The 24,740-nt window shown below is 37.6% G+C and overlaps 1 protein-coding gene across 16 annotated transcripts in view; it reads left to right on the top strand.

Annotated features, from left to right (window-relative positions):
• The window catches only part of EIF4G3 (eukaryotic translation initiation factor 4 gamma 3), a 351,740-nt gene extending 327,625 nt beyond the window's left edge, over window positions 1-24,115 (top strand). For all 16 annotated transcript variants that reach the window (XM_087446641.1, XM_087446642.1, XM_087446643.1 and 13 more), the window contains 4 exons: window positions 4,875-5,021; window positions 8,831-8,912; window positions 10,865-11,011; window positions 13,398-24,115. In XM_087446641.1, the coding sequence (XP_087302767.1) occupies window positions 4,875-5,021; window positions 8,831-8,912; window positions 10,865-11,011; window positions 13,398-13,579 (558 nt within the window). In that variant the 3' untranslated portion in view covers window positions 13,580-24,115. The remainder of the gene's footprint in view (window positions 1-4,874; window positions 5,022-8,830; window positions 8,913-10,864; window positions 11,012-13,397) is intronic.
• The last annotated feature ends 625 nt before the right edge of the window (window positions 24,116-24,740 follow it).

A 24,740-nucleotide genomic window follows, 5' to 3' on the forward strand; every position in this document is an offset into this window, starting at 1 on the left:
CGGTATTCCTAATTAACTTAGAGAAAAATTTCTCAACAAAATTTTCACAAATCAAATCCAACAATGTATAAAAAGAATAATACATCATAACCAAGTGGTGTTTATCATAGGAATGTAAGGTTGGTTTGACGTTCAAAAATCAATGTATGGTTGTAGGGAAGATGGTGGAGTAAGAAGCTCCAGAATTGGTCCCTCTACTGAAGCAATTATTGCACTGGCAAGATCTGTTGGAATCAACTATTTTGGAGTTGTGGAGTCTAGTTGAACATGTGCACTACCAACACCAGGGAATGCTTGATGAAAAAGAGTCTGGTAAATTTCAATGATTTTTGACATTTTGCGTAGAAGCTACCAGATCCCAGCTCTGTGGCAGACAGTTGGGGTCTGGTACCTCCTTTTCCGGTGCAGCTTTCTGGTGCCAGGTTGAGCAATAAAGACCTTGTTTTTCAAAGATGGGTGTTGTGTCTTTTAATCTGTCTGGCAGTTCACTGAGAGTCCAGTGCAGGACCTGGTTTTTGTTTCAAAACCAGGATTCAGCTTCCTGGATGGTGTCTGTCAAAGAATGTAGAGAAACAGAACACATTTATGTCTTCCCCATGCCCCTTTCTGTTTCTCACTGGATCCAGGCATTCACTGAAATCTCTGGAAGATCAGTGACTGACTGCAGAGATAATGGATCAGAGACTTCAGTGACCACACAGGAAAAGGAATGTAGTCCTTGTCTAAAAGTGTCTAAACAAACAGTTGACTATAACGAGTAATCCCTGGGGAAGGGAGAGAATCTGATGTACAGAGTTACCACATTACAATATTCAAAATGTCTAGTTCTCAACAAAATGTTATAAAGCATACAAAGACAAGAAAGTATGGCTCATTCACAGGAAAAAAACTGACAGAAAGCATCCCTGAGAACAAGCCCAAACATTGGACATACTAGACAAGGACTTTAACTGTCTTAAATATGCTCAAATTGCTGATGGAAACCAATGACAACTAAAAGAAATCAGGAGATGATGTATGAACAAGTTGGAAATATCAGTAAAGAGATAGAAATTATAAAAAGGAACTAAATAGAAATTCTGAAACTGAAAAGTTACAATAATTGAAATGAAAAATTAGAGGGATTCAACAACAGATTTGAGCAGTCAGAAGAAAGAATCAGTGCACTTGCAAATAGGCCAATTGAAATTGCTTAGTCAGTCAGGAGTCAATGATTTGGTACTAATATACTGCCTTGAAAATTTGTTTTTAATTTTTGCCAGAGGCTTTTTTATTGTTTTGCTAATGAAATTTCTGGCGTTGTTATATGAAACTGTGATTATCATTGAATTTTTTAAATTAAAAAGGCCCTATAGTTTATTTTTTTTAACTTTAAGTTGTAATAATACATATGGAAAAATTAATCCGTTAAACATGTAAAGAGGCTTTACAAGAAGAAATTACTCAGTTTGGGAGCCGGCCCAGTGGCACAAGCGGTTAAGTGCGCGCACTCCGCTGCAGCCTGGGGTTCGCCGGTTTGGATCCCGGGTGCGCACTGATGCACCACTTGGCAAGCTATGCTGTGGCGATGTCCCATATAAAGTGGAGGAAGAAGGGCATGGATGTTAGCCCAGAGCTGGTCTTCCTCAGCAAAAAAAAGAGGAAGATTGGCAGGTCTTAGCTCAGGGCTGATCTTCCTCACCAAAAAAAAAAAGAAAGAAAGAAAGAAATTACTCAGTTTGAGGAGCAGAAGGAAAAAAGAATCAAGAAAAATGAACAGAGGGGCTGGCCCGGTGGCTTAGCTGTTAAGTGCGCGTGCTCCGCTACTGGCAGCCCGGGTTCGGGTACCGGGCGCGCACCGACGTACCGCTTCTCCGGCCATGCTGAGGCCACGTCCCACGTACAGCAACTAGAAGGATGTGCAGCTTGACATACAACTATCTACTGGGGCTTTGGGGGAAAAAAAAGGAGGAGGATTGGCAATAGATGTTAGCTCAGAGCCGGTCTTCCTCACAAAAAAAAAAAAAAAATGAACAGAGCCTGTAGACCTAGGGGACGTCATCAAGTGTACCAACATACACATTATGGAGTCCCAGAAGGAAAATGGAGAGAGAAAGGGGCAAAAAAAAAAGGTATTTGAAGAAATAATGGCTGAAAACTTCCCAAATTTTCCACAAACTCCAGGCAGGATAAACTCAAAGAGATCCACACCAAGATATAATGAAACTGCTGAAAAACAGAAACAAAGAAAAAATCTTGAAAGCAGCAAGAAAGAAGTGACTCGTCACATACAAGGAATCCTCAGTGAAATGAACAGCCAATTTCTCATCGGAAACCATGGGATGATATATTTAAAATGCTGAAATTTGAAGTGTCAACCAAGAATTCTTTATCTTGCAAAACTTCCTTCAAAAATGAAGTAGAAATTAAGACATTCCCAGATTTAAAAACGAAATGAGTTTGTTACCAGAAATGCTCAAGTGAGTTCTTCAGGCTGAAACAAAAGGGCACTAGACAGTAACTCAAAGCCATATGAAAAAATAAAGATCACTGGTAAAGGTAACTTATTGTTGTGTTTTTGGTTTGTAGCTCCTCTTTTTGTTTCCTATATGATTTAAAAGGCAAATCCGTAAAATAATTATAAATATATGCTAATGGGCACACAATTAAAGATGTAATTAATGAAAATAACAAAAAGATGGTTTCTCATAGACTTCCCATGACCCAGCAGTTCCATTTCTGGGTATATATCCAAGAGAAATGAAAACATATGGCACCCTGCTTTGAAGTCAAATAAACCTGGATTCAGATTCCAGTTTTCTCCCACTTAATGTGACTTGAAGCAAATTACTTTATTTCTCTAAGCCTCAGATTCCTCAACTATGAAATGCTAATAATACCTACCTTGTAGAATTTTTGTGGAGATTCAATGAGATAATGTTTAAGAAACGCTGAGCACAGAGAGATACTCAATCAATTATAGATGTTGTTATTAATAAAAATGTTTAAAAGGCAATTAGAAAAATGAAGTTTCAGAAAACTTGGCCTTTTGTATCCTAACTTTCTGCTTTTCTTCTAAAAGTTGGTTTAATCGTCTTTTTCTGGGAACCCTAGTACAGTCTAAAGGAGGCAGTGATGAACTGATCCATAAATTTGAATCCCAGCCTTCTAGGTTACAAGAAGATTGGATAGCTTACACGGAAACACAGGGGTTCTGAGAAATAAATGTGCCTCTGTAAACTTTACAGTTCACCACTGATTCCCTTTGGCAGTGTAGAGGCTATCATTTTCTTTTTTTTTTTTTTTTTTTAATTTCATTTATTTATTTTTTTCCCCAAAGCCCCAGTAGATAGTAGTATGTCATAGCTGCACATCCTTCTAGTTGCTGTACGTGGGACGCAGCCTCAGCGTGGCCAGAGAAGCGGTGCATCAGTGCGCGCCCGGGATCCGAACCCTGGCCGCCAGCAGTGGAGCGCACGCACTTAACCGCTAAGCCACAGGGCCGGCCCAAGGCTATCATTTTCATTTTTTTTATGTGATATTTTATTAATGAGCAATGTACTTCATGTTTGATTTTGTTGTTTTCGTTAATTGCTCTCAGACTTTAAATTATTTCTGTAGGTTTAGGGTAGGTTAAACAGGTATTCTGTGTAGATGTTCTAACACCTAAGAGTGTTAGAATAAATTTGGAGAGGGGCTGGCCCGGTGGCGCAAGCATTTAAGTACGCGAGCTTCACTTTGGCGGCCCGGTGTTTGCAGGTTCGGATCCCAGGTGCGCACCGACGTACCGCTTGTCAAGCCGTGCTGTGGTGGCGTCCCGTATAAAGTAAAGGAAGATGGGCACGGATGTTAGCTCAGGGCCTGTCTTCCTCAGCAAAAAAAGAGGAGGATTGGCATTGGATGTTAGCTCCTGGCTGATTTCTCACCAAAAAAATAAAGAATAAATTTGGAAAATGTTTCAAGGTTATGAAAAATTAATTGCCTGTTCTTAAAAGAACATATGACCATCATCTTGTGCTTTTGTGTGTATATTGAAGTATGGAGGATAGACTATTTAAGTTATGGAGATTGGGTCAGAAAAACTGCGATATTGAATCATGTTTCTAAAACTTTATATAGGAAAATATTATTTAGAAATGCTACATAAGTGGTAAAGACAGTTAAAATGATTGGACGAAAATTTGTTTTCACAAAATTCAAAGTAATTGTTTTCTTTGTGGATCCGGGGAGGATATAGGAATATATCAGAATCTTCAAAGTTATTAGAGGAAAACTTATGTTAAAAATCTTTAATATTTTAATTTTTATGGTTTTTGCATAGTGAAACCATCTACATACCTTACTGCCTTATACCCTTGAAAATTACCAATAATTTTTATAATTGATTTTTTTAACTATCCATCTAAGAGTTAAACACTTATGGCATCATTTCTCACACTTGGATTCAGAATGGTCAGAAGGTGTTTGAAGGACTTAACAAAACTAAAGCTAGAGTTTTGACAGCTGCTCTGTGGCCACACTGTTATTAAACCATAGGCTGCAGAAAGGGAGTTAAATTGTATCCTTGCTGGTACTCCTGCCCTGCCTTAGAGCTATGTCCCAGCTAAGAGCAAGACCGAAGCTGAGAATGATTTGGAGGTAAGCATAACCAGATATAATTCTAGGGAGTTTGTTTGCTTGTTTTTAAGGAGAATCAGAGATACACAGTATAAAAAGTTGGAGAAATATTCAGAAAGATAATGGAGTGAGAATCTTTCAGAACTATAAATATAAAATGGCTTCTGCTGATGATTTTGATCCCATGTAAAATAGAAGAGATAGCCCATGACTTTGTTTTCCTCTCAAAGTGTTAATAATATTGAATTATGTTAATACATTTAACATTTATGTTTCAGAAATTGGACTTTATAGAGTCTGATAGTTCCTGTTCCTCCGAAGCACTTTCAAGGAAAGAACTCTCTGCTGAAGAGCTATATAAACGACTTGAGAAACTCATTATTGAGGACAAAGCGAATGATGAACAGATCTTTGACTGGGTAGAGGTATAAAGACTATGTCACCTTCCCTGAAAGCTCTGCAAGAAAGATTCGTGGTGGATCCCCTTAATGCACATGTTTACCCTTTCACTTCATGGGAGTTTTTAACTTTCATGAAGTTAGTTTTTTTTTTACATGTATGTATGTCTGAAACGCTAAGGCTGTTTTTCTATTTTTATAATATTCATAGTCTTTTATAATGTCAAGTAAAAATATTCAGAACATAAGCCATTTTTCTGGGTTTCTGTTTAGTTTAGGATATACCCTGTGTTTTACCATTCAAAAATTTACAGTTCTTTCTAAATGTTCTCACATTTTAAAATACTATCCTGGATAAAATTAATAAACACTATGTAATTACTATGAAATACTTTGCCTTACATTTTCATAATAACACGCCCTTCTGAAGATTTTATACCTTATTTGTGTTGTGGAGGCTGTTGATCACGTCTGTTTTTAATCTTTTACTGTATTCCTTTAAATAGTAATTCTTGTTTATGTAGGTGTGTTTTATTTGTGCGCATTTTCCATGGGATCGTATAATAATCCAAGTTGAAAGAAAGCCATGCAGGGCTAATCTAGTCCTCTCCTTCTTGTATAAATCCTCTTTTGTAGTCCTTCTAATGGATTGTTGTTTCTTTAACCACTTCCAGGCGTTGAGAAATAATGAAGCTTCCGATAATTTGGTTTTTTACCTATTTTTTTCCTATTTTACCTATTACCTCAGGTCTATACAGGATAATAAGTCTATCGTCTCACCTAGTTTGGAATCTTTTAATTAATTGTAATAATCTGTCATTATATCCCTGTCTACCTGTCTAGGTTCTTTCGTTCTTTCTTGAAATCTTGATATCCAGACCCTTGTCTGGTTACTCTTATCCAAACATGCCTGGATTTTCAACATCCCTCTCAAAGTGACATGTGCAAACTGAACGTGATCACCAGCTCTTGTCCAGCAGGGTAGAGTTAGGCAGTGTCATTAGCAGTTTTTGCTTTGGACTCTGCTTCTGGCAGGCTTGTCACACTGAACTCAAATTGATTTTCAGTCGTGTAATACTCATTCTTTTATGTTCTACACTTTAGCCGTCTCTCCCATCCAGGACTTAAGCATTTGGTTTTGGAACCAAAGTGGAGTTTTTAAAATTTATTTCTGTTTATGTTCATCTTCTTAAATTAGACACCTTTTTTCATTTGTCAGGACATTTTAGATTCTGACTTGGTCATAAAATTTGCTTGCCATCTTTTTCACTTTGTATTCTCCTTGCATTTCATTAATATGCCAACTTTGTCCTCATCCAAGTAATGGGTAAAATGTGTGAATGGGGTAGGCCCAAGGACAAAGGAGTATACTTTCAGGGACCAGACCGCACCCCATCCCCATGAACACTTCCAGCTGTTAACCTGTTTATTATTTCACATCATTCTACTGTCTAGTTCACCTTTTCATCTTGCCCACAAGGGGATATTTGTCATTAGATAATTTGTCAAATGCCTTGCTGAAGTCCAGAGAAGGTATGCCTGTCTCCATCTGAGCTACCATATACTAAAATCAAAAAAGGAAAGGAGGTTATGACTTGTTTTTCATGTACTTATTTATTCCTCTTAGTATAACCATCTCTTTTCTCTCTAAGACTTTTAAACCATTCATGTGATAGGTTGCTATAGAATTTAGTATAGAGTCAACATCAGGCTTTCTGGTATATGATTGACATCATATACTTTCTTTTCTGTTTTAGAAGTTGGGTCAAGGTTTGCATATTTAGCATCATTCTCTTCATGATTTTTCATAGAGCACCATCATTTCAGCAATTTGGTCTTTTATTTTCTCATGTATTGCAAAATGGTGGTGTTTTTACCTCTTCTTCCATGTTGGGCTTCGTTTTTTTATGTATATACATATTGATACTTAATTCTGCCTACTCCAGACCAACAGTTATTCTCCTTAAAGAGAAGACAAAGGGTAAATTTTACTGAATGTAAGTTATACCTAATAAAGATGACTTTTGAAAAAGGAGAAAGAAGACAAAATCATAAATAGTAGCTGAGCTCACAATACATATAGACATTTGTTGCTCTGTGTCTGATACCAGTATTATGTAAATCTGATTTTGCTTATCTATCTCAATTAGCAGACCCCTCTTCTATTTTGTTCTTGCCCATTTTTGTTAACATCTTTGCTTAATCTATACTTTAGTGTTCTTGACACTTTTCTTTAGGTCTTTTCTACTCTTGAATATTAGAATTACAGTATTTGGCTTTATTTGTTAGAAGAAATATGAAGTTTGTATCTTTAAAACAGACAAAACAGTCAAATGCTTTGAAAGTAGTATTTATTGTCTAATTACATTTAGCTAATTTGTTTATTTTTCTCAGACTCTGCTTGAAATCTAATGCTTTGGGGATTTCAAATGATAGTCAGTGTTTCAACCTGTTTATAAAGTATTATTGAGCCAAAAAGTAATGATATGTTTTTATTCTCTCCTTTATTCCTCAAAAATAATTGTTCAGACTTTGCAGAAGTAATTTCTGGGACTAGACCAACCTGACTTCAGCCTAAGTAAAGTATTTTTTAAAGAGGTATAAACCAGCAGCTGGCTGTAACACATAAATCGTCATGAAATCTTTTGTGTGTGGCTCTTGCCCCACTTCATCCTTAGCTGTCAGCAATGGCACCACTTGTTTCTGTTTTGTGGGAAAAGATTGGTAATGAAACCTCTTACTGTAACACAGTTCTTCACTTTCAGCTCTGCTAGTATCCTGCAGAGCTGGCCATCTGACTTGTTAACCACTCTTAACTCTGCTCTCAAGAAACTGCCATTCCCCCCAAGTGATGTTTGAGGTTAGATACTCAACAAAGAGAGTTGCTAGTTAATCTATGTCAGTTCTAAAATTCATAAACATTAAACTGATCTCTCTATATTTTTGAAAGTCTTAGCTTTCTGATACAGAAGTTTATAATGACATCTTTAATTTTTTCCTGGCCAGTCATTTTAAGGCTGACCCTTTCAGTGGAAAATACCTTGCTATGCTATTAAAAGAAGCTGAGACAAGCATTAATTCTGTTCAGGCATAAGGAACATAAACTTTGAAAAGTATTTGAAATACCTGCCTAGAAAATGTCTCCTTTTGTTTGTCTTTTTCTTTTGCTACTCTTCTGGTTTAGCACAGTGTTTTGTAGCAAGAAGCTAAGATCTTAAGAGAAATAAACTAAAAGATAAATGTGGGGCCCATTTACTCTACTTAACATTTCTCTAAAAATTTTTTTTGGCCATCCTTAGAAGAAAGTAACAATTTTCTCACCACTACCTGAAGGGTTTGGTTGAGGCAATGCTTGAGATTAATCTCTAATTCACATTGAAACTAAGATGAAAAAGTGGTGTTTGCACATCTAAAAGTAGTTGCACGCTACTGAGAAAAGTAGTCTTTAAAATACACCGTGGTTGTGGCATAGTTCTTTCAAATTAATAGATTTGGATAGATTATTTTAAAATGAGTTATTTATTGAGAAAAAAATGTGTTTAAATGGTTGCACTTCCAAATGTACATAGTACACAGCACTGTATAATTGAATGAGCAAAGGATAGGCAGCGGTAAGCTCCCTGCAAACTAAATACTGCTACTTAGAACATTTTCAGACAGAACTGGCTGCAGCCCAGGTATTTTCCAACGAATCAGAAGATTAATTTTTGCATGAAGGTTGAATGTGATCCCATCTGCCCTTAGTGCCAGGGCACTAAATGAGGCCTCATTTAGGGGAAACAATTTCTCTGGTATGCAAAGGTACCTTTAAGTGTTCCATTTGCTTTTGATTTCAGGCTAATCTAGATGAAAGCCAGATGAGTTCACCTACATTCCTTAGAGCTTTAATGACAGCCGTTTGTAAAGCAGCTATTGTAGGTAAGTAACATTTCTGAAGGCAGCTCTTAACATCTGAAATCCCCAGTATGTCAACTACTGATGATAGGGTCTGAGTTTATATTGTTTTCAAAACTTGCCCTCTATAGCTCAGTTTCTGTGCAGATGGGTGCCATTTCTGTCTACAGTGCCTGGCTGTCTCAAGCAGGGAGACAAATAGCTACTCTGCCTGCAGAGAGCCCAGATCTGAGCAGCTACTGCATATCTTGTCCTTCAATTCAGCAGAAAGTTGGTGCATGCTCCTTGGGTTGTTTTATACTCTGTTGCATGTGACTTTTCCTTTATTTTTCACCTCCTACGTTCAAAGCCTCCTTCATCCATTCAAAAGTTATAATGAATGGGTTGAATAGTCTTAACCTGGTATCAGTGAAGGGTCAGTCTCAACAGAAAAGCCATTTTATGTAAATACGTATATGAGGAAAGAAAATACCAGTTGTTTCTCCTGCTTTATGTTGACTTTATATGATAAGACAATTTTATTGAATGTTTATGAATTACATAGATGGATAGGATTAGGATCGGTAGAAACCCTAAATATTCCAAGCTGCATAGAGTATTTAACAATATTTAATAAGATCATCCACTTAGCCTCAGATAGAAATCCACATTTCTGTCACTGAAAAGGAGAAAAAAATCCATCAGCTCAAAAGTTGTTCAGAATTTCATACCTGTCTTTATCATTTTAGAACATAGTTTCAGAGTTGTAATTTAAGATTTTCTGTCAGATGAATGTTTTTTCAATGTTAATTCTTTAATGACGCAAATGACAAGCTAAGTAGAAAGTCTTCATCAAAAAATTTTTACACTTAGGGTTTTGTTTTTTGGTTTTTTTCCCGAGGAAGAGTCCCCCTGAGCTAACATCTGTTGCCAGTCTACCTCTTTTTGTATGTAAGCCAGGGCTGGCCTCATAAAAAAATTTTAAATCATTTCCAGTGTCTGTGGAACCATAAGACTTTGATGTTTTAAAATTGGAGTTGGAAGGTATAAAAGCTGCTCTTCAAAACAATACTGTATACAGAAACTGATATATAGTAAGGTACACCTGAAATTTACACAATGTTATAAGCCAATATGACCTCAATAAAGTAATTTAAAAAAAAAAAAGAAAAAACAAGATTATGTTCCAGTGCTAACTTAAAGAGGAAATAAAACCTATACTTCTTGGCCCTGAAGATGGTTTCCTCAGCCCTTTTTTTTTGTGCCTTTTCCCCGAAAGGCCTGGACTAGATGTGTTGTTTGCCATTGTCACAGTTAGTCATCATCCTTCTAGTAATGATAAAATAATTCTTTCATCCTACTAGTAATAATAAAATGGTTCTAATTCTTTAACCCTTCTGAAAAGATTTGCATGAACTATCACTTTAATTTTCTTTCTAATGTTGTTTTCGTAGTTTGGAATGTCAGAAAACCACTATCCCTGTTTCATCATGATTAAAGATAAAGAATTAGGTGCACTACTTTTGAGGGAACGCAGCTCTCAAAATACATCCCCCCTCCATGCTTGTTTATTATTTCAGAGAGAGTGTCCCATTAAGAATTTCAGAGCAGGGCCGGCCGCGTGGCATAGCAGTTAAGTGCGCGCGCTTCACTGCTGGTGGCCCGGGTTCAGATCCTGGGCGCGCGCCAACGCACCACTTGTCAGGCCATGCTGTGGCGGCGTCCCATATAAAAGTGGAGGAAGATGGGCACAGATGTTAGCTGCGGGCTAGTCTTCCTCAGCAAGAAGAGGAGGATTGGCATGGATGTTAGCTCAGGGCTGATCTTTCTCACACACAAAAAAATTTCAGAGCATTTTGGATTTCAAAATCTTTGCCTTGAACCCCCTTGCTTCCTCTTTTCTTGCAGTCATGTGTGTCTTATTGACTTAGAAAATTAAAAATAGCTCCCTGTGTTAACACCTTAAATGTAATGCTTAGTTCTTCTATCACCTCTAGCCGACTGTTCTACCTTTCGAGTGGATACTGCTGTTATCAAGCAGAGAGTGCCGATCTTACTCAAGTACCTAGACTCAGATACAGAGAAGGAACTGCAAGCACTTTATGCACTACAAGCATCAATAGTAAAACTTGATCAACCTGCCAGTAAGTTTACGTCTTGTTATAATTAACCTAACCAGTGGGTGAAATTTATCTAGGCCAAGACTTCAGAGGTGTTTTGATGGGTTTGAACATAATAATAGAATAATGGATAATAGAAGAATCATTAGTAACAAAGATTCAAATAACCAACAACTTTAATAAATCTGAGTTTTTTATGTATTTGACTTTTATGAGAGAGAACAAGAAAACTAGTTTATATTAGAGATTTAATCCTCATTTTAGGGACAAGTCTGTCTAAAGAAGCTCTCTGCAATGATGGAAATATATCTGTGCTGTGTAATATGGTAACCATGAGCCACATGTATCAGTTGAACACTTGAATGTGGCTATTGTGATTAAGGAATTGAATTTTAAATTTTATTTAAATTAAAATTTAATTTGTGGTTGGTGGCTACCCTATTAGACAGTGCAGGTCTAGGGCATCTCAGTGTTAGCATATGTACAGTACAGTCTTTCATCTTCTTTGACACTGGTCTTAATAATGAAAGAAGATAATACTCTTCAGAAGCCTCAGACACTCAAAAAAGATATTAAGGTGTTTTAGACTAGTTTTCAGTTAAGGGTGAAGATTAATTCTTGACTAACCAGACACATAAGGTAACCTGAACACCCAAGTCTTAATGATATTAGTAAATTGACTGAATTGTATTAAGTCTTGAAAATTCAGTGAAAATGGATAGTACATGGCTGTTTTAGAGATAGCACTGAAGTAGTTCTTTAACACTTGCTTAGGTTGTGGCTTTTGCAGAGTTTTCCTTCTTTCCTAGTGTTGATGAATCCCTCTGGGAGATAAAGGAAAAGATTGAAAGAAATAATCCTCAGGGTATAACTGAAGAGATATCTAAGTCTGAATCAGAGAATTAATCTGACTTTGTTTTCTCTCTCTCAAGACCTTTGAAAGGTCGTTTAGCATCATGGCTTCCTTTTTCTATTCTAGGATAAGGACACTAACTTTTCAAGAAATGGTTAAGTAGTAAGATGAAATTGATGCTGTGTGCTCAGCCAGTCAAATTAAAGTATCTCCCATAATTATCAGCTTCAATAATCGCTAGAGAGAAGTTTAATTCTAGATTTACTACCGACAGAATTCTGGCGACTTGCTTCTGTTTTTCCCCATAGACCAACCAGGGTTTAGAGAATGAAAAGTGGTTTCGATATTAGCTTGACTAATAAAATTATGAAGATAAATCTAAAGAAAAATTTTAATATGATTCATTCTAAACCTAACATTTATTAGCAATTATTGTTTATTCCACTACTTCCCTCCATTAATATGAATTATCAGCGAGCTGACTTTAAATGAATTTTAAGAGCCCATAATGAAGGAATTTAAAACAAAAGAATATATAAAACCCTCTATTGGGGCTTAATATCTCTATGAACTTTCTCTGTTTTGTGAGCAATAATAATAAGGTAAGCTTCCATTGTGAGAGCAAAATAGAGAATTAAAATTACCCATATTATCTGGGCATTGAAAACAATAAACAATGACTGTGGCTTCACTGATAAAATCCAGATGAGATAGTTTTTACTCGTGTCATCCATATAAATTATTACTCTTTTCATTTTGACAAAACAAAACATTAGAAGGAAGGAAAGTACATCCTGTCTTTTCTTCCCAAAATTTTTAAAAATAATATATTTTTATTGTAAAACTTCAAACAATGGAGAAATGTATAAAGAAGAATGTAAAAAATTGTTTTTTAACTTTTAAGTGTTTAGGGTCCGGACCCGTAGCTTAGTGGTTAATTGCGCGTGCTCCGCTACTGGCGGCCTGGGTTCAGATCCTGGGCACACACTGACACTCCGCTTGTCGGGCCATGCTGAGGCGGCGTCCCACATAGGTGTGGGACTAGAAGGATGTGCAACTAAAAGGATGTGCAACTATGACATACAACTATCTACTGGGGCTTTGGGGAGAAAAAGGGAAAAAAAAAAGGAGGAAGATTGGCAATAGATGTTAGCTCAGGGCCAGTCTTCCTCTGCAAAACGAGGAGGATTGGCGTGGATGTTAGCTCAGGGCTGATCTTCCTCACCAAAAAAAAAAAAATTTAAGTGTTTGGGTTGAGAACTACATAATATCAAACAGCTCAGCAATATCAGAAGGTGGTTTAAATTGAACAAAATAATGGGAATAAAAAGTAATTTCGACTGCTTAAATCTTTTCCTATCTTTAGACAAGTTGTTCTTTTCCTATTCCCTAGACAAGAACAAGGAGTATAATATATCAAGAAGGAGTATAATGAATTGTCATGGATGCTATTCTCTAGGGGAATTAATGTGCATTCATTCATTGTTTGGAAATACAATCTTTCCCACACAACAGTTGTGCTCCACAAACTGATGGCTAATTTTCATCCCCTTGCAGATTTGCTACGGATGTTTTTTGATTGCCTGTATGACGAGGAGGTGATCTCCGAGGATGCCTTCTACAAATGGGAAAGCAGCAAGGACCCCGCAGAGCAGAATGGGAAGGGTGTGGCCCTTAAATCTGTCACAGCATTCTTCACGTGGCTGCGGGAAGCTGAAGAGGAGTCTGAGGATAACTAAAACTTCAAATACACAAAACGAAACAAAAGAAACAATTTAAGTATTTTTTTAAAAAGTTTCACGTCTTCGCCAATCACAGTGCAGCAAGGCCAATTCTCGCAGAAACCCCCACGTGTGCACGAGTGGGAGAGGGGAAAGAGAAAAAAGGTGATCATGGAGGAAAAAGGTACTGGAAAAAAGTAAACTTCAAACCTGAGGGCGGGAGCACTAAAACCAAAATACATGTATTATTTATAGAAAATATTTTCTGTTTTAATCTTTTCTTTTTGAACAAGGACTCATACTTTAAAAAACACATCTGTTTAGAAAAAAAAAGTTGAGAACTTTTAATTTATTTTAAGGACTGCAAATGCCAGTGTAATTTTTTAATTTGCAGTTTCTGTAAACAACTTGTATATTAGAAAAGCAGAGAAATAAATTTCCCTCCCCTTCAGATGCACCTCACGTTTGTTTTAAAGCATAGTAGTTAGTCCAGATTTAAGAAGGTTAGGGGCGAACAAGGTAAGAAAGATTTTTTTTTTTTTGGCATCAGATCTTTCTGCCTGCCTCTCAGCTTGCTTCAGAAAATAAAAAAATCAAAATAGTAATCAAAACATACATAACCTTGGGACAGAAGGAAATGCTGTGGACCAGAGAACTCCAAGAATTGTTTAAAAAAAAAAAAGTGCTACCCTGGAAAAGTACTCTTAATACTTTTGAAATCTTTAGAGCAACTTTAAGGCTTGTAAATACATAGAACAAATATTTAAAAAAACAAAAAGAAATTGACTCAATACTATTTCTTTTCACTTTCAAAATATAAAGAACAAAATAAAGACGAACATTGCAAGTTTAAAAGAAAGTAAAGTGACTTCTCCTTTTGACAGCTGCTGCATGTGTGCCCATCTCTGGGAGGTGCTGTCTGGCTATTTGTTGTCTAATCCAAATCACTCCTGAAGAGAGAGAGAGAGAGAGTGAGTGAGTGTGTGTGTGTGTGTGTGTCTACAGTTGGAAAAGGCAAGCTACTCTGTGGGGAAGGAGGGCACTTGTGCTTGGGTGGGAGAGCCCCTCTGGAAGTCCAGAGGAACCTTCTTTCCAACAGCAACTGGAAATGCATTCAAGGTGGGAGCAGACCTAAAGGCAATTTTTTAAATAACTAAGTGTTTCACTGGATGTATTAGGACTAGGGACACTAATTCACTTTGAGACTACCACTACCACTGATTTTAAAATCATCAGTTGCATCCAGTGCTTAAGAAACCCAAAGATGTCTTCTAAAGAATGAAAGAAAAACAAAGCTAAATTATGCTTTGAAAAAAGTGGGCGTGGGGTTTAAAACCAAACCATTACTGTGTGAAAATCACATTGTTCCCCAAATTCAGCTTCACTCAAGCCATTCTGGTAAGTATAAAACCAACTGTGGTTTGGGCCTCTGTCTCCTATAGATGTTGGAGTGCTGTACTTTGTTTTGTTTTGTTTTTTCTTCTTTTATGAAGTTGCAGTCTCTACAGATGGTTTTCCATTTCAATTGTTTGTAGGCCATCACCCTACAAAATGTATTTATGAAGAAAGCCAGGCTGCTCCCAAATAAACAGTCTTTGTATTTTGTATCTGGATAACCAAAGAGTTCTTCTGGCTTCCATCTCTGAAGAAATGTCCACATTAAGAGACTTGGCAAGACTTGTGAAGCACAAGAACAAAATTTTCCATAGCAGTAAAAAGTTTTTTTTCAGGGTGTAGTTCAGTACAATACAGGATCCTGCTACATGAACCCACAGAGCCCATTCCTCAGTGGTGGAAAGCTGTTCTCAAAGAATCAAGTCCTGAAAGTCTTCTGACAGGCATGTGACAACATCTGTCATAAAAGATGGGGCCTGAAAAGCTGTTTTGGGGTCTGGCTGCAGGCTCTGCCTGGGATCTCTCTGTTGGAAGAAGCAACCTGATTCTATGATAACACTGATTTTTAACAGCTGCCAGAATCAAAGTGCAGAGGATTCAGCTCTAGGAATCTCCTGAGTGATGTAGGTTTTTATTTGTTTATTCATTTATTTTTTTGTGTGAGGATGATCAGCCCTGTGCTAACATCTGCCAATCCTCCTCTTTTTTTTTTTTTGCTGAGGAAGACTGGCCATTGGCTAACATCCATGCCTATCTTCTGCCACTTTATATGGGACGCTGCCGCAGCATGGCTTGCCAAGCGGTGCATCGGTATGCGCCCAGGATCCGAACCAGCAAACTCCGGGCTGCCGCAGCGGAGCGAGCACACTTAACCGCTTGCACCACTGGGCCGCCCCGTGATGTAGGTTTTTAGATGTTGGCAGCACTCACAGGGGGTGAAGAGTGGGGAGTTTAGGGAAAGCAGAGTGGTGACTGCCTCTTGGAAATCAGTGGCTGTTGTTCGCAGGAGTCTGGCCAGGAAGGAGTTTCAGGTAGTAGAGATGGCCCGTTCATCAGTATTTTAGACGTGTACAAGTGTAAGGAATAATATAAATAATATAGAGGAGTAAAGTGTAAGGAAAGGATATTTTTGGAAAAAAAATTCAAGGATTGAAAAAAGCTTCAGATATAAACGTTTAGTACAATAACAAATAATGTTTGAAATCTCACATATAACATGAAGTGTGATAAAAAGACTACAAAGTAACTTTTGGGTATCTTGTTGTCTTATTCACAGAATGTTTGATAGGATTAGAAGGGTTACCTAATGGCAAAAGATGAGCAAAGCAGGATAATTGATCCCTACTAATAATCAACTGAACTGCAAAACATTGTCATGATTCGTACCCTCTCCACAGTCTTCTTACTGGAAAGCAGGGTTTGGTTGTTTTGGGTTTAAAGTAGTAGATGATGTGGGCCGTCCCCGTGGTGTAGCGGTTAAGTGCGCGCTCCGCTGCTGGCGGCCCGGGTTGGGATCCCAGGCATGCACTGACGCACCGCTTCTCCGGCCATGCTGTGGTGGCGTCCCACATAAAGTGGAGGAAGATGGGCACGGATGTTAGCTCAGAGCTGGTCTTCCTCAGCAAAAAGAGGAGGATTAGCATGGACGTTAGCTCAGGGCTGATCTTCCTCACACACACACAAAAAAAGTAGTAGATGAGATGGCCAGCGTTGACCTGCCTGCACTTCTTCAAGCTGTTGCAAGAGCTCCTCCACCCATTTGAACTTGAGGAACGAGTTCATCAATTAAGGTGCTTTACATCTGTATTCAAACCGGTTAGCTTATAGCTATTCAGTAACTTAAATGAGAGTTCTTCCTTTTCTAGCAAAAGAACAATGCCAATTTTCAAAGTAAACTGATTTTAGATTCTTACATAGACCAACAAGCCAGTTCACAGCTGCATTATGAATTTAGTTCATTCAACAAATATTTACTGAGCGATTACTGTGTACTCAGTGCAGAAAATATAACAGTAATAAGGTTTCTGCTCTCTTGGAGCTCATATTCTTCATGAAAAAACATTAGAGTTTCACATGCTGCATCAGCATCCTATCCCACTAAGGAGTGTCTGCCCATCATTACCCTGGAAGATCTTTGATTTGGTTTTTGTCTTATATTTCAAAATGCATTCTAGATTTTTTGCAACCAAAGACAGTTATATCAGACAGTGCTCTAGAACCATTCTCGAAACAAATGATCATTTTGGGGTTTTTGACATATCTTTTGTTTCAAATGGCTCCGTTCAAGTCAAAAGGATTTCAAGCTAGAAAAACTAGTCTTAGGCTATTGGACCTAATTGTGTTTTCATTACTCAAGTTTTATTCTTTAAAAAATGTGTAGGAATCCAGTTTTTCTATTTTGACCATACTATTGTCACTTGTGCACTCCTGTGTTCCCCATTTTTCAGAAACAGACATTTTGCATTACTTTTTTCTTACTGAGATATAATTTACGTTACTATAAAATTCACCATTTTAGAGTCTACAATTCATTGCTTTTTAGTATATTCACAGCTGTGCAGCCATCACCACTAATTTCAGAATATTTTCATCATGCCAAAAAGAAACCCCATACCCTTTAGCAGTCCCTTCTCATTCTGCACTCTCCTCAGCCCCTGAGACCTACTAATCTTTTTGATTTTATGGATTTGCCTATTGTGGACATTTCATATAAATGCAATCGTATGTTGCATTGCTTTTTGTTTTGACGTCCAACCCAACGGTTAGCAAATGATCAAACCTCACAGGTGTTTACAACATCAGGGACCTGACAGCAGGGGTTAGATCCTGATTTTTCCCTGTCTTTGATTTAACTTTTCGTTCTTGAAGTGTCACTTCTTTTGATATAACTTGGCAATATGTTTACAACCATCATCTAATTCTGAACAGTTCATTAATTGTTTTACAATCGCTAGCCAATTAATTAGCTCCAAACAATTATGAGAATTTCCTTTTGTCACCCTGTGGCCTTGATGTATATGACCTGGGATGCCCAACGTCCTAGCACTGGCAACTAGGGTCTGGTCATCTTGAGTTGGGATTGAAATTCCTGCATGAATTAGAGGCTACTACAGTCTACCCTAGAAAAGTTAAGATGTAGCTTGACTAGGGGCCAGCCTGGTGGCACAGCGGTTAAGTGCGTGCACTCCGCTGTGGCGGCCCGAAGTTCGCAGGTTCAGATCCTGGGCACACACTGATGCACTGCTTGTTAAGCCATGCTGTGGCGGCGTCCCATATAAAGTTGATGAAGATGGGCACGGATGTTAGCCCAGGGCCAGTCTTCCTCAAGAAAAAAGGGGAGGATTGGCATCAGATGTTAGCTCAAGGCTAATTCTCCTCACAAACAAAAAAAAAGATGTAGCTTGACTTCAAGTCTGAGGTTTTGTTTGTCCTCTTCATTGAGGCACATTTGGACTTAGTGACTATTAATTGAATAGCTTGAGGCTGCTTGCTTGTCATAAGAGTAAAATTGCTCAGTAAGGAATAAAAATGCCTTGAGACAGAACCTCTGGTTAGTCCCAGTTCATTAGTCTTATAGAAGATCACCTTTTCTGTTCAATAAGGTTGAGCTATTGGTCTTCATATTCTCTAGTAGTTTAGGGAGAGATACACTATGTGCTCACTTGCTTCAAATATCACATGTATCCCTCAGTGGGAAAAATGATAATCTGTTAGTGTTGGGACTACCAAAAAAAGAGAGAGAGAGAGACATTGTTTTGTATTACCAAATCATGAAATGATTTACATACTAAATACACTACAGAAAATCATGTGCCGAACTTTTTTAAATAAATGCTTTGAAATAATTTTAGACTTACATAAAAGTTTCAAATTTAATACAGAGTTCCATATACCTCTCACCCAGTTCCCCCTATTATTATTAAGATCTTACATTACCATAGGACATTTGTCAAAACTAAGAAACCAGCATTGGTACATTGCAATTAACTAAACCCCAGACTTTATTTGGGTTTCACTAATGTCCTTTTTCTAGTCCAGGATGCAGTCCAGGATACCACATTGCATTTCATCATCATGTATCCTTAGTGTTCTCTTGCCTTTGACAGTTCTTTAATCTTTCCTTGTTTGTCATGACTTGGACAGTTTTGAGGAGTACTGGTCAGGTATTTTGTAGAATGTCCCTCAATTTAGGTTTGTGTGGTGTTTTTCTCATGATTAGAAGTAGGGTTATGGGTTTTGGGTAAAAATACAGTATAAGTGGATTGCTTTTCTCATCTCATCATATTAGGGGGTTCATGATACCCATGTGACATCATTGGTGATGTTTAACCTAGACTACATGGTTAAGGTGGTGGTTACCAGGTCTCCACTCTAAAGTTACTTTTCTTTTCCCCCTTTCTTACTCTAGTCTATTTGGAAGTTAGTCACTAAGTCCAGCCCACTCTGGCGGAGGGAGATGGGAGTAGGAGAGAATTAAGCTCCACTTCCTTCCTGGAGTGGGGAGTATCTACCTAAATTATTTGTAATTCTCCTACAAGGAAGATTTGTCTTTTCTCTCTATTTTTTTTTTATTCAGTCATGTGTGATATATATTTATATCAGTACTGACTCATGTATATTTATTTTATACTTAGAGTTATAATCCAATACCACATTATTTGTTGCTAAGATTGTTACAGTTTTGGTCATTGGGAGCTCTTTCAAGTTGACTCTGTGTGTCCCTTTGACATTCCCTCATCTTTTTGTTTTTAGAGCACTTACTTTGCAACATTACAAGATGCCACAGGCATATCTTGTATTTTCCCTGCCCTAGCCCTAGAATCAGCCATTTCTTCAAGGAGCCCTGCTTTCTTATAAGAGAATGGTATTTAGAAACCAAGATCTGGGCACTGAGTGAGCTCATTACTACTGGGGTGTCTCTGCTTCTAGGTCTGCCAGCATTTTAAACTCTTATTTTTTACTGAAGGTAAGATCTTGCCAGGTGAGTAAGACACTTCCACAGGAACACTATGACTTTTAGAAAATATTGCTTCATTTTTTATATGATAACTCTGGTACCCAAAAGACTCCACCCTTATAGATATTCCAATCATGCTTTTGTTCATCCTACATAACAAAAACGATTGGAACTATTTCCTCTCTCTTTCCTTATTACAATGATTTGTTTTAACTTTCCCTTAGCTAGCAATATTCATACAGTCTACTAAGGTACCATACAGTATGGTATTAAAATGTTACCTGGGTGACTAACTCAGTTAAATAATAAAAATAGAAAATGTTAAATAACCAGAAGTTAACTGACACAACTTGTTGAGGCACATTTGAGAAGTACTGCACACCAAAACTTACGAGATGCAGCCAAAGTAATACTTGGAGGTAAATGTAAAGTTTTAAGTGCATTTATTTAGGAGACATGAAAGAGTTAAAATAAACAAATTAGGCCAACAGAGGAACCAACTGGGAAAAAAATTTGCCTGGAAGATTTCAAGGGTTCATACAGGAAGAAGTTGTGGCTGTGGTGGAAAAGGTCTTGACTGGAGTTGGGAGATGTGTGTCGTAATGCTGATGCTACTGTTCATTCGTTATTTGACCACTCTCACTTGTATGGGCCTCCCTGTCCTCTCTAAAAAGGGTTCACTCATGCCAACCATATGAGCATGTCCAGAGTCACTTTAAATACTGCTTACCAAGCTTAACGAAGAAGTCTTGGTGATAACAGGATATTAAACTTCTCAAAGAAGTAAGAATATCAAGATTTTCTGACATTTTCAAAGCAAACCACCATCCAGCAGTTGAACTTGTACTACCAGTGATTTCCTTGACTCTTCTGACATATTTACCTCTTGTTGATAAATATATGTCCTCTGGCCTGAAGTCCTAGGAAACTATCTTTGCCAAAGCTCAAATAGCTGTCCTACCTTAACTGCTTCCTAGAACATAGAGTAATGGTGCTCAGCATTGCTGCATGTTAGAATCACCTGGAGAGTTTTTAAAGGTACAAATTCTGAGACTTTACCCCAGACCAGTTATTTAAGAGTCTCTGGGGATGAGACCTGGGCATCTTTTTCTTTTAAGTTCTCTAGGTAATCCTAATATGAGTCAGGATTGAGACCACTATGGAATGGTGAAAATAACCGGATTTACCTAACAGTTTAGAGAACAGTTTCTATTTTCAGATATTTAAAAAATATATTTTAACTGCAAGGTGTTGGACACACAAATAAGGAATTACTAATGGCACATGTTTTGAAAATATAGTGCTATGAGAGCATATAATGGGGACCCTGTGTAAACTGGGGGGTTAGGCAGTGCTTCCTTGAGGAAGAAAATTTTAAACTGTGAAATCTAAAGAATTAAATAGTTAAGGGGGTTCAAGTAGAAGGGATTGTGAGTACAGAGGCTCTGTGGTAGGGGAGTGCATGTGGTATGTGAAGAATGGAAAGAGTGGCTGAGTATGGTGAGAGTTCACTCCCTCTTGCAGTAGAATTTAAACATGCCCTGTGACAAATTAATCCAGACAAACTTTTTCTGGACAAATGGGTGAAAATAACTTGTTTTATTCACTAGAGACCAACCTTAGTTGGTATTTTTTGAAAAATAAGTTCTCACTCAGCAAAAGGAATGGCAGTACTTTTAATCATTTCCAGGCCCCAGATTTAGCCACATGGTTAGTGGATTGGAATAACTTCAGGCTCTTTGGAGTGAGCAGTTACATCTCTATCTAAGATGAGGGTCATTATGGGCCTTAGACCAGAAGCGTCAGTATCACCTGTGAGCTCATTAGAACTGCAGATTCACGGACCCCAGGCTACTACATCAGAATTCTGAAGGAATGGAAGGAGCCCAAGAACTTGCAACAAGCTCTTCAGGTGATTTTTAGACACATTGAAGTTTGAGACCCAGTGCCTAGGAGTACTTCACATCCCTGCTACAGTTTATAAACCTCTTCACCAAAAGCTAACGTAAAAACAAGTACTGTTTTAAAAATGCTGAGGCTTTTTGTTTTCTCGTTTATAAAACAAAAACAGTCCTTCCTACATCACAGTATCAATGAGTTAATACATGTTAAAACACTCATAAGCTGTAATTTGCTATGCATTGCAGGGTGTCATCTAATTCAGTCTTCACACTATGATATATATAAGATGGTAATGCTTCCTTTCAACAGGTAGGGAACTAAGTGTCACAGAAGTCATGTAACTAGCAAGTGTCAGAGCTGCGACTTGCACTCGGTTTTCTAGGAGGCGCTGGTTTCCAAAAAATATTCTCTCAACCAGAAGTCTTTATTCTACACTGGGGAAAATGGTATAGTGGATATACTTTGGAGCATTGGAATTGGAAAAATAGACGTTTTAAGTATAACCCTGCCTGGGTTAAACCTCAATTTCCTCATCTATAAAATAAGGATAACACATAGGATCGTGGTGAGGATTAATTAAAGGAGATCAGATGGAGCACCCAGCATTTTGCCTGGAATTCCTGGGGCACGTCCTACCTGTGCCAGTGTCCTTTTTCTACCACATTCTACGACCTTAGTCATATTCAGCCCCATACAATTAAACTACACTATCTTCAGAACCATAGGAGATCATGGTTTGCCTATTCACATTTCTTTAATATTCTTTGTATAGTTCAAATTTTTTTATTGTTTTATTTTCCCTATCATACACTATGAAGTCTCAGGCTTATTCTTTGACTGCTAACAGACCTGAAGAGTAGAAGCTTTTAGTGTCCACTTTTCCTAGGATTCAATAAGGCATTGCAAAACTGTTTTTTGCACAAGGATGTTTAGTGTCCTTTGCAAGTTACACATTGCCCTACTTAGAAAAATTTGACTAATTTTTGCTACAAAACCATAACAAACTCCTAAAAATACCAAGTACTTAAAAATGCATATTCTGTCACATTAAGCTCTGGCCTTGTTCCTAACGTAGGACATGCTAACTACTTTGGATAAAGAGACAGCTATACCCAACAAGCTTGCCAGTTGGTTAGACTAAACTTCAGGGTTTTGTTAAGTATCATAGACTCAACTAAGTAGAATGTAAAGAAGAGACAAAGATTATGTTAAATTTGAACATCATTATGTAGGGCCTTTTTGGTCAAAATATTTTATCTGTTAGGAAGAACAGGGAGCATCACTGATAAATCAAAATGTGAATTTTAAAGGGTAAACTAACAATCTTGAGTCTTGACATTTATGGTTCTCAAGAACTGTGCTACTCTTTCCAAACTTTAGGTTGAAACTTTTATAGCTTTGCTGCAAGTATTTTAAGAATACTCAAAGCCAATGTTTTCTGGTTTTCCCTTTTTGAAAAGTTTTCCTCATCACCATGCAGTTTCACTTTGCTTTATAAAAGGAAAGGATCCTTTCCAGCACCATCTTTTTGGAACTTCATTTTTTTTAAAACAAATGGGTCCAATTTCATAATTCTGATTTTTAAAATTTTGTCTTGTTTCTAATCATAGATTTTGACTCGTGTTTTCCTTTAAAAATCTTGCCCTTTAAACTTGCTCAAACTTCCCCGTAACCCCAAAGAAAAGATGTTTTACAGTGACCAGCTCATTTTGCTGAGACTTTCCTGGTTTAAAAACTGAAAGTCCCACCTCCCACTAACTCTCAATCTCCCCACACTAGGCAAACCAGGAGAGTTGGTCACCCTAGGTGTCATTGATCTGACCCTCACTTACCTTGGGCCACCATCACAGGCCTGGCTGCCCTGTAGGCATCTTCCTGCGAATAAGATTTGCCCACAAAGCCACAAAGTAGGAGCGGAGGAAGAAGAATAATACTGTTGGCAAATATACTTCATATTATACAGTCAAAAATGGATATGTTTTGCTTTTTAGTAAATCTGGCAAATAGAATGTCTTTAGTCTGTCTAAAATGCAGTTGTCTTGCCGCTGGTGTTTAAAAAGGGCAAAAGAGGGCCGGCCCTGTGGCTTGGTGGTTAAGTGTGCGCGCTGCAATGCTGGTGGCCCGGGTTCGGATCCCGGGTGCGCATCGAGGCACCACTTCTCCGTCCATCCTGAGGCCGAGTCCCACATACAGCAACTGGAAGGATGTGCAGCTATGACATACAACTATCTACCGGGGCTTTGGGTGGAAAAAATACAATAAATAAAATCTTTAAAAAAAAAAAAAAAAAAAGGCCAAAAGACAGTTCAACACATACAGATTCCCAGAACCTGACATGAAAACAGACTTGAAAGCAAAGCCTGTTGTTTTCCCTAGAGATGGCAGGACTAAGTACCTTAATTACCTTGGTTCTAGATTCTATTCCTCACTGAAAGACACCTGTAATAATATTCCCAAATATTTTTGTTCCCTTAAGGGCTAAATTGTAACTCCATCCAATATGTCAGATGCTTCAAACTAAAGGACAACTGTTGTTTAAAATCCTTCTCAAAATGATAGTAAACTCTTGGCACATTTTTCAGACCCCTTCAAGTAGAAACTTTGACTCCAGTTGAACACCAAAGGGCTAATGACATCTAGGATAGGGGCAAAATTAATAGATTGCAACTAGCATTAAAAAAAATAAATAACTAGAACATATGAGGGTAGATGTTATTTTGTAAAACTTACTTAGTTTTTATATACTAGTCCACAATGCTTTATCCAAAACCGTTGGGGCCAGACATGTTTCAGATTCAGAATTTTTCAGAGTTTTATTAGAAAAAAGATTTACAGTTAAATGACTGCTGGGCTGAATGGAATTAAAATTATTTGCCACCAGTGAGTAGAGGAAAGTGCAACATTGGCAAAAGAGGATCCAGGGAT

Source organism: Ceratotherium simum, chromosome 22 (assembly GCF_057802395.1).
Source record: "Ceratotherium simum simum isolate JZ-2026a chromosome 22, ASM5780239v1, whole genome shotgun sequence".
Lineage (NCBI taxonomy): Eukaryota > Metazoa > Chordata > Mammalia > Perissodactyla > Rhinocerotidae > Ceratotherium > Ceratotherium simum.